The 14,454-nt window shown below is 45.0% G+C and overlaps 1 protein-coding gene across 9 annotated transcripts in view; it reads right to left on the bottom strand.

The window, feature by feature from the left end:
- KLHL18 (kelch like family member 18) overlaps positions 1–14,454 on the bottom strand; it is a 64,512-nt gene that overhangs the window by 15,599 nt on the left and 34,459 nt on the right. For 5 of the 9 annotated variants that reach the window (XM_078350674.1, XM_008981572.5, XM_078350675.1 and 2 more), the window contains exons 2-4: positions 11,419–11,549; positions 8,214–8,354; positions 1,209–1,407 (exon numbers count right to left, since the gene is read on the bottom strand). In XM_078350674.1, the coding sequence (XP_078206800.1) occupies positions 1,209–1,407; positions 8,214–8,354; positions 11,419–11,549 (471 nt within the window). The remainder of the gene's footprint in view (positions 1–1,208; positions 1,408–8,213; positions 8,355–11,418; positions 11,550–14,454) is intronic. The other 4 variants (XM_078350676.1, XM_035275201.3, XM_078350677.1 and 1 more) reach the window with 1 other exon arrangement.

Below are 14,454 nucleotides of genomic sequence, written 5' to 3'. Positions count from 1 at the left end.
TAAGTGGATTGCTTGAGGCCAGAAATTCAAGACCAGCCTGGCTAACATGGTGAAACCCTGTCTCTACTAAAAATACAAAAATTTGCCTGGCATGGTAGTGGGTGCTTGTTATCCCAACTACTTGGGAGGCTGAGGCAGGAGAATCACTTGAACTCAGAAGGCAAAGAGGTTGCAGTGAGCTGAGATTGTGCCACTGCATTCCAGCCTGCCTGGGTGTTAGAACCAGACTGTCTCAAAAACAAACAAACAAACAACCCCTCTTGATTTTACAGATCCCTCCCACAACTGCCCCAATGTTCTGCTCTTCCTTAGAACAAGACTCTTTCAAAAAGTTATCTATATACTTGGCCGGGCACAGTGGCTCACACCTGTAATCCCAGCACTTTGGGAGGCCAAGGTGGGCAGGTAATTTGAGGTCAGGAATTTGAGACAAGCCTGGCCAACATGGCGAAACACTGTCTCTACTAAAGGTACAAAAAATAGCCTGGCGTGGTGGCGCATGCCTGTAATCTCAGCTACTTGGGAGGCTGAGGCAGGAGAATCGCTTGAATCTGGGAGACAGAGATTGCAGTGAGCCGAGATCTTGCCACTACATTCCAACTTGGGCGATGGAGTGAGACTCGGTCTTAAAAAAACAACAAAAAATTATCTATACTTGCTATTTCTGGTTCACAGCAGCATTATTTCTAATAGTAAATATTGGAAATAACTCAAACCTGCAAGAGTAAGGTGAGTAGGGTTGATAAAAATCAACAGAATACTATTTAGAACCCTAAAATGTATAAAGACCAGGTGTGGTGGTTCACACCTATAATCCCAGCACTTTGGGAGGTCGAGGTGGGAGGATCTCTTGAGGACAGTAGTTCAAGACCAGCCTGGGCAACATTTGTCTCTACAAAAAATACAAAAATTAGATGTGGTGGTGCGTGCTGTAGTTGCAGCTACCTGGAAGGCTAATGTGCGAGGATGAGGCTGCAGTGAGCTATGATCTTGCTACTGCACTTCAGCCTAGGTGACAGAGCAAGATCCTGTCTCAAAAAAATAAATAAAACACATAGAAGGTTTTCATGAAAAATGCACAATACAGTAAAATAAGCCCCATAATATACAGCAGTCACATACATGTCATCTTAATTTTGTAAAAACACAATGATTATAAAGAGCAGCATCTCATGTCACCTGCACAGACTGCTACTGTGCTCACATACCTGTTCCTCAGATTTTACATTCAGCTCATCCCGAGACACCAGCTCAAGCACGTCTTCCAAGGGCAGGGCCAGGAACTCTTCCGACATGGACACCTCCACAAAGTGCTGGTGGATGAAGCTGTTGGCAGCGTCGTACAGCACAGCACACATCATTGTCTCAGCAAACTGGCGCACACCCAGGCAGTTTTTTGGGTGAAGTCTTTTGGCATAAGAAAATTTTAAAAAATTATAACAAGGAAGGATTTTATCTTTGATCATTCTCAGGCTGGTTCTGGGTAGAGCCACAGAAGAAAACAAACTCTTATCCTCAGCTTTATTGGAAAATCTGTGATACAAGCTGTACTTCTCTGGGACTCAACTTCTAGAGGCATAAAATTAAGATTGTCCTCAAAGGTCCCTGTGTCTTGGGCCTGGTGCTCTGTGAGTAGGTGGAATGAGCTCTCTGCGTAGTTCTGTGAAGTAACTGTCAGAAGGCGAGAGGAACAGGAGTGCACATACTGAAAACCTGCTTGCCACAATCCACCGCTGACATTCCTGGTTGAGTGTCTAGGGCACTATTCCAACTTTGGTGACAAGGAAGGCACTGAAGTCACAGAATTAGAGTTTAAAAAACATGGAGAGATGGCTTCTCTAATATGGCAAACCTTATACTTTTTTCATTTTTTTTTTTTTTTGAGACAGAGTTTTCCTGGTTTCCCAGGCTGGAGTGCAATGGCGCTATCTCAGCTCAACAGAACCTCTGCTTCCCAGGTTCAAGCGATTCTCCTGCCTCAGCCTCCCAAGTAGCTGGGATTACAGGCATGTGCCACAATTCCCAGCTAATTTTATATTTTTAGTAGAGACGGAGTTTCTCCATGTTGGTCAGCTGCTGGTCTTTGAACTCCCAACCTCAGGTGATCCACCCGCCTCAGCCTCCCAAAGTGTTGGGACTACAGGCGTGAGCCACTGTGCCTGGCACTTTTCTTTTTTTTTTAATTGTTTAATTTTTTGAGACAGGGTCTCTCTTTGTCCCCCAGGCTGGAGTACAGTGGCATGAACATGGCTCACATCAGCCTTGATCTCCTGGGCTCAAGTGATCCTCCTGCCTCAGTCCCCCAAGTAGCACTACAGGTGCCACCATGCTTGGCTAATTTTTATACTTTCTGTGGTAGAGACAGGGATTCACCATGTTGCCCAGGCTAGTCTTGAACTCCTGAGCTCCAGCAATCCACTTGCCTCAGCCTCTCAAAGTGCTGGGATTTTTTTTCTTGTTTTAGATAGAAAGAGACTCCATGGGCCTCATTGTTCAGACATCTGGAAACAGCAGCAGCAGCAGCTATCATTTATTTACCGTAAGTGAGTCAAATATTTCACTAGGCCTTTTATACACATTCTCCAGAATTTTCTGAACAACCTGCAAAGTAGTAATGCGCTCATAGATGGAAAACAGGCTCAGGGAAATAAAAAATGGTGCTCACAGTCGTTTGACAAGCAAGTGGAGTGCTGAGATTGAAATCAGGCCTCTTGTGCACATTTCCACGGTACCCTGACAGACCTGCACTCATCAGGGGTACAGAAACTCAGGGTAAATCCTGGCCCTGATGCAACTTGGGTGGGCATAAGCTCTTACAAGTGTCAGTAATTTTCTCACCTGAAAAAAGACAACAGCTACCTACTTCTTAGGACTGAGCCAAGATTCATGGTACTTGGTATTAAGTTAGTGGCTGTTTTAATTCTTATCATGGTTGTTTTGTTTTTTGAGACAAGGTCTTGTTCTATCACCTAGGCTGGAGTATAGTGGTGTAATCATGGCTCATGATAGCCTTGACCTCTTGAGGTCAAGTGATCGTCCTACCTCAACCTCCCAAGTAGCTGGGACCACATCTGGCTAATTTAAAAAAAGTTTTCTTTTGGTAGAGACGGCATCTCCCTATGTTGCCTGAACTGGTCTCAATCTCCTAGGCTCGAGCAACCCTCCTGCTGTGGCCTCCCAAAGTGCTGGGATAAAGGTGTGAGCCACTGTGCCCAGCTTGTTTTTCTTACTACTCTTGCATCTAAGAATATTCCAAATGAGCCCAGTGTGATTCTAAAATCTTGATGACAGCAGCAGACTCTGGGGTTTCTTATTTTGGCTTTGTGACTAATTATCTGTAGAGATGATATTGATCAGACTAAAAATTGGCCAAGCTTGCTTTTCTTCATTAGAATGTTTTGTCTCTTCCCCCATGTTGATTTAAGGTTTTAGGCACAGAGTTATATTTCTTTAACAATATTCACTATTGTCCCCTGGCAGCTGACCCATCAAGGACTGAATAGGCAAGGTACCTCAGAGCCTGGCTTTATGACTAGTCAAAATTCTACAGTTATTTCATTCCAGCCTGAGCTTGCTCTGTCCGTTGCTTTGGAAACTGATGTGAATTTAGAAGGGCAAGGAAACATAAGCAGAGAGCAACACAAAGGCAAACCTCATGGCCACTGAGGAATACAGTGCTGAAGGTCAGAATGTCAGCTCAGTCACCTGTCAAATGCCTTTCTCCTAGAGTACCTATGATGATTGAGATTTGTTAAAGCACTTTACAAATATAAGGCAGATATAAAGATAACCCTTCCCTGGGCCTCTGCAGTGCATGCTTCACTATTTCCTACCACTTGACATCAACCCGAGAAGAGGATTCAAAATGCCATGGAGCAGAAGCTAAATCAAGCCTAAGGATGTGGGAGCGAATGATCAACGTAGCCACTGGCATTCATTTTCAAATTTTCCTTCTCAGGTTAGGATTTTCTTACCTTATTTTGGGGTATCTTTGATTGGCTTGGCATAATACTGAGCACAAAACACATCTTTTTTTTTTTTTTTAACAGAGTCTCCCTGTGTTGCCCAGGCTAGAATGCAGTGGCATGATCTCAGCTTACTGCAACCTCTGCCTCCTGGGTTTAAGCAATTTTCCTACTTCAGCCTCCCAAGTAGCTGGGATTACAGGCATATGCCACAACGCCCAGCTAATTTTTATATTTTTAGTAAAGACAGGGTTTCACCATGTTGGCTAGGCTGGTCTTGAACTCCTGACCTTAGGTGATCCGCCTGCCTCAGCCTCCCAAAGTGCTAAGATTACAAGCGTGAGCCACCACACCCGGTCAAAACATACCTTCTTAACTGAACTGGGCTTTCACATCCAAGAGGATGGGATGTGGGGAGCCTGTTTGTGAGGCAATTACTAGGGGAAATGGAAGGAGAGCTGCCACACAGGAAAGGGGCCCATTCAGGAGGAAGAGGGAGATAGGTGGGAAAATAAACCTACAGGGGAGATGGAGACCCACATCTTTCATTAGCCATATCACCACCTTCTTCCTTGCTAACACAGACTGACTTTGGAAGCAAGAAGGCAGCATAAGATATAATGCTTTATCAGAGGCAGAAAGCAATGACTTGAATTAAACAGGTTACTGATATGGTTCATTGACGCATTTGATGTCCTGATCTACCTCTGAGAGAATTTTAGAAAATACACAGCTCTGAGGCTGGACACGGTGGTTCATGTCTGTAATCCCAGCACTTTGGGAGGCTGAGGCAGTTGGACTACTAGAGGTCAGGAGTTTGAGACCAGCCTGGCCAACATGGTGAAACCCCATCTCTACTAGAAATACAAAAGTTAGCCAGGTGTGGTGGCTGGCACCTGTGATCCCAGCTACTCTGAAGGCTGAGGCAGGAGAATGCTTGAGCTGGGATGTGGAGGTTGCAGTGATCTGACATCGTGCCACTGCACTCCAGCCTGGGCGACGGAGAGACTCCATTTCAAAAAAAAAAAAAGAGGCCGGGCACAGTGGCTCATGCCTATAATCCCAGCACTTTGGGAGGCCGAGGAGGCTGGATCACGAGGTCAGGAGATTGAGACCATCCTGGCAAACATGGTGAAACCCCATCTCTACTAAAATACAAAAAATTAGCTGTGCATGGTGGCGTGTGCCTGTATTCCCAGCTACTCAGGAGGCTGAGGCAGGAGAATTGCTGGAAGCTGAGAGATGGAGGTTGCAGTGAGCCAAGATTGCACCATTGTACTCCAGCCTGGCAACAGAGTGAGACTCCGTCTCAAAAAAAAAAAAGAAAGAAGAAAGAAAAAAGAAAGAAAATACATAGCTCCAGTGCTTGCCTAAAAGCAATGAGGCCCATACAACTGAAGGCTAGAAATGGGGCCCCAAGAAAAAGTCAACCCCAGCCTCAGGAAAAAAAAGCAGCAAGCTGAAGATGTAATAGGCTGAGCAGCCTCAGGAACTGTGGCTTTAAGAACTCTGATGGCATTGCAGCTTCTTGGTGCTGTCACATATCTTTTCCACTGCTGCTCAGAATGGTTTTCCTCAAGTCACTGGCAATCAAATCTTGAAAATGATGTACCCTCAAGGGCATACAGGAAGTGGGGAACTGGCAGACACCACCACGTTCTGTAGCCAGGCTCAGGGAGAATCACTCCAGGGAACAGAGGCAATAATAGAAACTACTGGAGAGAAAACAGAAAGCAGGCCATGGCTCTGGAGTCTGTGGCAGGAAATAGGCACCAGGTACAGGGCTAGGTCTCAGAAGGGGTCCTGAAGGGCTAAATGAAAAAATGTCAAGGATAGACTCAAAACATCAGGTTTATGTTTAAGTACTTATTCCTAAAATGTTATTGGTGCATGAAAAAATTGCACTGGTCTAAAAATGACTTTTCTTTTTAGTTTTTAGAGACAAAGTCTTGCTCAGTCACCCAGCCTGGAGTAAGGTCATTATAACTCACTACAGCCTTGAAGTCCTGACTCAAGTGATTCTCTCCTCTTAGCTTCCCCAGTAGCTGGGACTATAAGCATGAGCCACTGCACTCGGCTAATTAATTTTTTTTTTTTTTTTAGAGACAGGGTCTTGCTCTGTCATACAGGCTAGTCTTGAACTCCTAACCTCAAGAAATCTTCCTGCCTTGGCCTCCCAAAATGCTGAGATTACAGCATGAACCACCTCATCTGGCCTAAAAACCACTTTTCTAAGCAACTTTTAGATGACAGTACTTTTACAACAGATCCTGGATCCAGTGTTGACACTGACAACCTCAAAAGCCCCTAGATGGAGCTGTTGTCCCTTGGTGAAGATTCAAGGATTGCCAACTTAATCCTTTCCAGGATTAATCCTACTTAGCCATACAAAGCCATTTCAACAGTGGTGAAGCCCAAGACCTCCAAGCCTGGGGCTCTATATTACAGGAAAAAAAAGAAAAAGAGAAAAGAAAGTCATTTTCCAAGTTCTGTGGGAATAAAGAGGTGAACTAAGTCCAATCTGTGACTTAAGAAGCTCACAAATGGCTGGGCGGGAGGATACCATGAGCCCAGGAGTTCGAGACTTGCCTGGGCAATATAGTGAGACCCCATTCTCCATAAAAAGGAAAAAAACAAAGGACAAAAAAAAAAAAAAAGCTCACAAATGAGCAGGAAAAACATTGTGTACCCCTCACATCTCCATATACACTCTCTGGCCTGCCCCAGAAGGCATCCCAGGGCAGGGACAAGCTTGGTTCTGCAGCTTTACTCTTATTACAAAGTCTTTATAAAACTGCAAACAGTACCATCTACCTCAAACGAAACCCTTTACTCAGTGCCCAGCAGATGAGCCCCCGCTAAACCTTCAGCATCATTACCGTGGTTATTTGACTAGTTACGCACATAGCAGTACTCTGTGTGATGACCATGAGCACTGTGTGGGCAGGATATGGACAGACAGCAGGGTAGGGTCCCCAAGCTGCAAAGTGAACTGGATAGGTGGAGTAAGAATGGGGGAAGGGAGGTCAGTTTCACGGCGGGAATGAGATTCAGGAGAGCAGATCTGAGTCAGGAGAAATGCTGACATGCCAGCTACCTAGTGACTGGAGTAGGCTCAGGTGAAGGCTGGGTGTGCCACAGCACCATAGACACAGGGATGCTGTTTGGGTTCCTCCTGCCTGTGTGTGGCCCAGCACTAACTCTCATCCCCGGTGATTAAAAGGTGTTTATCTTACGACTTGTCCTCTGGTGGTTAAAAGGTGTTTATCTTGCCACTAAAAGCTCCATCTCTTGAAGGGAAGAACCTTCTTATCTGCTCAGTCAGGTGGTCATGGGAGACAGACCCACAAGACCCACTGCCAAGCACTAGAAATAGGTGGAAGTATAATCTATGGTATCGACCATAAAAGTGCATACAACGATAGTTCCCAGTGGACTAAGGGGGATAGTGAATTCTAGGAAGTTAAATTTGGGTAGGCTCTCAAAGAACTGAAGTATGAAAAGGAAGGTCAAGAAATTCAAAGAATGCTGGGAGCAGTGGCTCACACCTGGAATCCCAGCACTATGGGAGGCCACGGTGAGCAGACTGCTTGAGCCCAGAAGTTTGAGACCAGCCTGGGCAATATGGCAAAACCCCATCTCAACAAAAACAAAAAAATACAAAAATTAGCCAGGTGTGACGGCACGTGCTTATAGTTCCAGCTACTCGGGAGGCTGAGGTGGGAGGATTGCTGGAACATGGGAGGTGGAGGTTGCAGTGAGGCAAGATCACAACACTGCACTCCAGCCTAGGTGACAGAGCAAGATCCAGCAAGATACTGTCTCAAAAAAAAAAAGAAATTCAAAGAGGGTAAAGTATCTAAACAAAGACGGAGATGGCTATCTTTGTTTAGCCAGGCATGGTGGCAGGTGCCTGTAATCCACAGTTGGGGAGCACTGCACAAATCAGCTTGGTGAGAAATCAGCTCAATCAGTGGCTGGTCAGATTGGAGAGGGAGGAACAGAAGACGTACATGTCAAGCCAAGGGAAAGAAAGCTGGACTATGTAAATCATGTTCTGAAAAAGTTCATCTCAAAGAAGTGGGCACTGCTACATACTGATTTCAAGAACTGTAAGCTCTGCAGAGTAACCTTTCCAGCTCACTCCCTTAATAAACCTATATATGGCCCCAAGAACTCAGCAAACTGGTGGAACATTCCAAAAATGAAATAATCATGTTCTTCGCCAGGCCCACCACATCACCTCACCGTTCTCGGAGGAATGTGCAGCAGGCGTCTTTGATGCTCTGCAGCTGCAGGAAGCTTGCCCCCATCAGCAATGACTGGACATTTTGCTGGTCAATGGCAAGGTTGCCGTTGTAGGCAAAGTTGATTAGAGCCTCCAGGGCACTAGAGGAAAAAGGGAAAGCTGTGAGATGCTCTTCAGAGATGAGTCTTGGCCCTCGGAAGACTCAGGTCCTAACTGAACTGACATTATTTAGCCCATGCTCTTTGAGAATCTACCTAATGGAGTAACTACTTCACCACAGCCCAAAACTCATCTACCAAGTTGTCTTCATTGCCCTATAGAAAATTCTAAAAAAGAGAACACAATCACCCCATAATTGCACTATTTAAAAAGTCAAGAGCAACCATTCTTCTATATTGATTTTCAGTCCCTGATCGCCTATGTGCATGAATTATATCCATATAATCATAAAATACTTATTCACCCCTTTCCAATGTTGCTACACTGTCTTCATGTTTATTGTTTTAAGTGGCTGCTATATAATATTTCAACATGCAAATATGCTATCATTTATTTCCTTTACTGGTAAGCATAATAGCCATTACCATCTTGCTGTTAGAACGTTTTTGAATTATTCCTTTGGGGTAAATTTCTAGAATGAGATTTCTAACATTTATTCTGCTTTCAATTCATGCTGAAAATGAAATCCAAATTGCATCTATAGGGCTGTATGTGCTCTGGTCCCTCTCCATCTGTCTATCCTCATCACCTCCAGTTTCTCCCTTCCTCACTGGACTCCCAACATTCTGAACATATTCTTACTTGGGGCCTTTGCAGTGACTGCTCCGTTTGGAGGGTTCTTCCCCCAGATGGCTCACTTCAATTAAGATGTCTCAGCTCAAATGCCACCCCATGAAAGGGGCCTTCCCTGATCACCCAAAAATAGTGCAGACCCCACTATCCTTCACTAGCCTTTATTCTGCTTCACTTTTATCATTTTCACTCTTAGCCATACTATGCATGTATTTGGTGACTGCCAAATCACTACTAGAAAGCTGGCAGAGGCCAGGCATTGTGGCTCACACCTGTAATCCCAGCACTTTGGAAGGCCGAGGCAGGCAGATCACCGGAGGTCAGGAGTTTGAGATCAGCCTGGCTAACAGAGCAAAACTCTGTCTCTACTACAAATACAAAAATTAGCCTGGCATGGTGGCAAACACCTGTAGTCCTAGCTGCTTCAGAGGTTGAGGCAGGAGAATCGCCTGAACCCAGGAGGTGGAGGTTGCAGTGAACAGAGATCATGACATTGTACTTCAGCCTGGGTGACAGAGTGAGACTCTGTATCAAAAAAAAAAAAAAAAAGGTGGTGGGTGCCTGTAATCCCAGCTATTCATGGAGGACTGAAGCAGGAGAATCCCAGCTATTCATGGAAGACTGAGGCAGGAGAATCATTTGAACCTGGGAGGTGGAGATTGCAGTGAGCCCACTGTACCTCTGCACTCCAGCCTGGGCACCAGAGTGAGATTCCGGCTCAAAAAAAAAAAAAAAGGAAAGTTGGCAGAATGAGGAGAGGTGCTGTTTTCTCACCGCTATAACTCAGATAGATGATACAGCTGTGCTCATCATGGACGTTCAGGCAATTTCTGTTAAATGAAACACCTAGACTATTCATGGGATGAGCATGCTCCTTCAGACACACACCTCAGGCAGGGAAGAGGACTGCACAACGGCCCTTGGACACTTACTTCTATGTCTTTCCTCCTAAGTAACTGGCCTAAGATTTCTTTCTTTCTTTCTTTTTTAAGAGTCAAGGTCTCACTCTGTTGCCCAGGCTGGAGTGTAGTGGTGTGATCACAGCTCACTGCAGCCTTGACCTCCTGGGCTCACCTCCCACCTCAGTTTTCTAAGTAGCTGAGACTACAGGTGTGTACCACCACATCTGTATATTAAAAAACTTTTTTTAAAATTAGCAGATGTGGTCTATGTTGTTCAGGCTGGTCTTGAACTCCTGGCCTCAAGCAATCTTCCCACCTTGACCTCCCAAATTGTTGGGATTTCAGGTGTGAGCCACCTTGCCCAGCCTGACCTGAGATTTCTACCTTGCCATGGCTATATAAATCCTCTTCCGGTATTGGGGCAGATCACCTTCAGTCATCCAGAGGGTAACACACAGGCTCCTAGCTCTTTTCTCCCTAGTTGTCACCACTGTCAGATTAAGAGGATGGGAAATAACTGACTACCAGCTAAGGGGATAACCTTGGGCTTGATCTCCTTGAGCTTCAATTTTCTGAAGCATGAAATAACCAAAACAGCTACCATCTTCTAGATCTGTGTTGTCCAATATAGTAGCCATTAGCCACATGTGACTATTTAAAATTAAACTGATGAAAATTAAAGAAAATTTAAAATTCAACTCTTCAGTCCCACTAGTCATATCTCAAGTGCTTAATAGCCATCTGTGGCTAGTGGCTACCATTTTGGGCAGTACAAATAGAAAGAACATTCCCATCACTGCACAAAGCCTCAGTGGACAACACAGTTCTAAACCGATGAGAAGGGATGTGAATGAAGACACTTATTTGAAGAACTATTTTGTCAGCTAAAATGACTAGCCAGAAAAGTGCAGAGAATATACCACCACCCTTAAACCCAGCCCCAGTTAAAAAAAAAAAAACCATGGAATCTAGATCCTATTAAATGTATTTCTCTTATAGTAGGGTAAAAACAGCATTAAAACTCCCTTCATTTTTTTTTTTTTTTTTTTTTGAGACAGAGTCTTGTTCTTGTCCCCCAGGCTAGAGTGCAATGGCAAGATCTCGGCTCACTGCAACCTCCACCTCCTGGGTTCAAGTGATTCTCCTGCCTCAGCCTCTCAAGCAGCTGGAATTACAGGCACGTGCTACCACACCCGGCTAATTTTTGTATTTTTAGTAGAGACAGGGTTTCGTCATGTTGGCCAGGCTGGTCTCAAACTCCTGACCTCGTGATCTGCCTGCCTTGGCCTCCCAAAGTGCTGGGATTACAGGTGTGAGCTACTGCAGCCAGCCAAAACTCCCTTCATTTTAACCCCAACTCAGGGCACTGGCTGAGGTTATTAATCACTTACTATTTGTGTGGAGCTAGGCTATTAGACACTGTTCTGCTGCAGGTCCTCAGTGGAACCGTGCACAGGCTGAAACTGCACCTGGAAAGCAGCCTGTGAAACCTAACAGTGGGATTCAGTACCTTGGGTCCATTCCTTGCATTACAATCTCATCCTGCTTGCACTCCATCATGTCATTTGTAAACATAGCATGGAAATACGGGATCGAGGCTGCTAAGACGATCCGGTGAGCACTGAATTTGTGGTCCCCAATCTGTGGGCAAAGTAAAACACAAAGACAGATATTGAGAAATGCAAATGTAAAAACTAAACCTGCCCCCCTCCACAGCATACCCCACGGCCCATTGCAATGACGTTGAAGGCACCCCAGGGCATGGAGGCTAAGGCTAAGCATAGAGACCCTGAAGTATTTTAAATTCAATATACTCGGTTACAGTAGAAGAATGTAAATAATACATTTTAATGAAGTGTTAAAATAGTTTAAAAATTTAAGCCTGAATATTTCATGTAATAGTTTTTACTTATATGGTAATCTCCAATGCACCCCTTTCAGCTACTCCACCAACTTGAATACCTGATTCCTCTAACACTTTATCCCAACCCCAGTTTTATGGGAAGGCAGATGGACTAGGCAAACTGTCAAGATCGCTGGTGCTCCTAACCGTATGTTCCTCAACAAGAGTAAATATGTAGTGACAGGAGGGTGTGAGGAGATATACTGGTGTTGTGGAATGGCTGCTCTGCATGGCCGGCAGGGACAGAGGCCAGCTCTTCCTCTAAAGAGTATCAAATCCTCACTGATCGGCCCTTAGCCTGAGGAATTCTATAAAGTGTTTCCAGCTATCTGCCAAAGACTCTTCCCTTCAATAAGCCATTTATAGCTCCAAGCTATATAAACATTTCCACTTAAGAACTTTCTGTTCTCCAGGAAGAGCAAAACAGTCCTTTTTTCCTTAACAGGTTCTACATTAGTGAAAAGCCAGAGAATCTCACTATGTGATGCTTATCTGTTGGTATAATGTTTATCCAAGGATTCTAGCTCGGGTTCCTGTCACTATGCCCTCCTTCACTGAACTTCAGGTTTATTATCTGTAAATAGCCCTTCAAATCACACACACAATCTTTCAAATGCCAAGGGATCTTTATCAGATTCAAATTCTTCATAGACTTTATCATGTAATCTAGGTTCTGCTCTACTACAATGTTGGGGACGTTAAATGGCTGCATGTTTTGGGGGTTTTTATAATAAAATAAAATCACACTAATACATGTATACTTTTTAAAAATTTTACTTTTTTTGAGATTGGATCTCACTCCCTCACCCTGGCTGGAGTACAGTGGCACAATCATGGCTCACTGCATCCTTGACCACCCCGGCTCAAGCAATCCTCCTACCTCAAGCAATCCTCCTACCTCAGCCTCCCAAATAGCTAGGACTGCAGGTGTGCACCACCACATCCAGCTAATTTTTAAAAAATTATTATTTGTAGAGATGGTGTCTTGCTATGTTGCCCAGCCTGGTTTTTTATGGGGGATTTGGGGGAGACAGGGTCTCACCCTGCTGCCTAGGCTGGAGAGCAGTAGCATGATAATGGCTCACTGCAATGATCTTCAGCCTCCTTGGGTCAAGGTGATCCTCCTACCTCAGCTCTCCAAATAGCTGAGACTCTAGGCGCATGCCACCAAGTTCGGCTAATTTTTTTTGTAGAGATGGGGTTTTGTCATGTTGCCCAGGCTGCTCTTGAACTCTTGACCTAAAGTGATCCTCCCACCTTGGCCTTCCAAAGTGCTGGGATTACAGGCATAAGCTACTGAGCCCTGCCCAAGCTGATTTTGAACTCCTAGGCTCAAGCTATCCTCTCTTCTAAGCCTCCCCGAAAGTGCTAGGATTACAGGAGTCAGGAGTGAGCCTCTCTGCCCACCCACTCCCACTCCGTTTTTGGGGGTTGGGGAGGCAGAGTCTTGCTCTGTCACCCAGGCTGGAACGCAGTGGTACAATAATGGCACACTGCAGCCTCAACCTCCTGGGCTCAAGTGATCCTTCCACCTCAGCCTCCCAAGTAGCTGGGACTACAAGTATGTGCCACCACATCTGGCTAATTTTTCTTTTTTTTGAGATGGAGTCTCCCTCTGTTGCCCAGGCTGGAGTGCAATGGTGCAATGTCGGCTCACTGTAACTTCCATCTCCTGGGTTCAAGCGATTCTCCTGCCTCTGCCTTCCGAGTAACAGATTCAGGTACACACCACCATGCCCGGTTAATTTTTGTAGCTTTAGTAAAGACGGGGTTTTACCATGTTGGTCAGGCTGGTCTCTAACTCCTGACCCCATGATCCACCCGCCTCAGCCTTCCAAAGTGTTGAGATTACAGGCGTGAGCCACTGCGCCTGGTCTCAATTTTTTTTTTTTTTGGGTAGAGTCTGCTATGTTGCCAGGACAGTCTCAAATGATCCTCCCACCTCATCCTCTCCAAGCTCTGGGATTAGGTGTGAGCCACTACACCCAATTCATATTTCTTTTTCTTTTTTTTTGAGACAGAGCCTCCATCTGTTGCTCAGGCTAGAATGCAATGGCATGATCTTGGCTTACTGCAACCTCCTGGGTTCAAGCGATTCTCCTGCCTTAGCCTCCTGGGTGGCTGGGATTACAGGCGCCCACCAACACACCTGGCTAAAGTTTTGTATTTTTCGTAGAGATGGGGTTTCACCATATTGGCCAGGCTGATCTCAAACTCCTGACCTGAAGTGATCCACCCACCTTGGCCTCCCAAAGTGCTGGGATTTTAGGAGTGAGCCACCGCACCTGGCCCCTACTCATATTTCTTAAAGTTGTTCTACAAGGTTTATTAAACAACAACAACAACAACAACAACTAGCATTGATTTCTTGATTCCTTGCCCCTGATTCCTACTCCCAGGGGCAACCTCTTGCTTCTAGGACTTTTCACCATCTTTCTAAATAATATGCCTACTTATTACTTGTTGACTTTTCACTTTTAGTTATTCACTTTTAGTTATTTTGAGGTTGGTAGCCAACCTCAAAATAGCCACCAGTAAACATCGACTCTTGGTATTCACACCCTTGTGCAGTCCCCTCCCACAATATGTCAGGGTTGGTCTATATGACCAACAGAATATAGCAGAAGTGACGATGGTATGTCA

Source organism: Callithrix jacchus, chromosome 15 (genome assembly GCF_049354715.1).
Source record: "Callithrix jacchus isolate 240 chromosome 15, calJac240_pri, whole genome shotgun sequence".
NCBI classification, from domain to species: domain Eukaryota; kingdom Metazoa; phylum Chordata; class Mammalia; order Primates; family Cebidae; genus Callithrix; species Callithrix jacchus.
The sequence above is the reverse complement of the archived record's forward strand: the minus strand, read 5'-3'. Positions and strand labels throughout refer to the sequence as shown.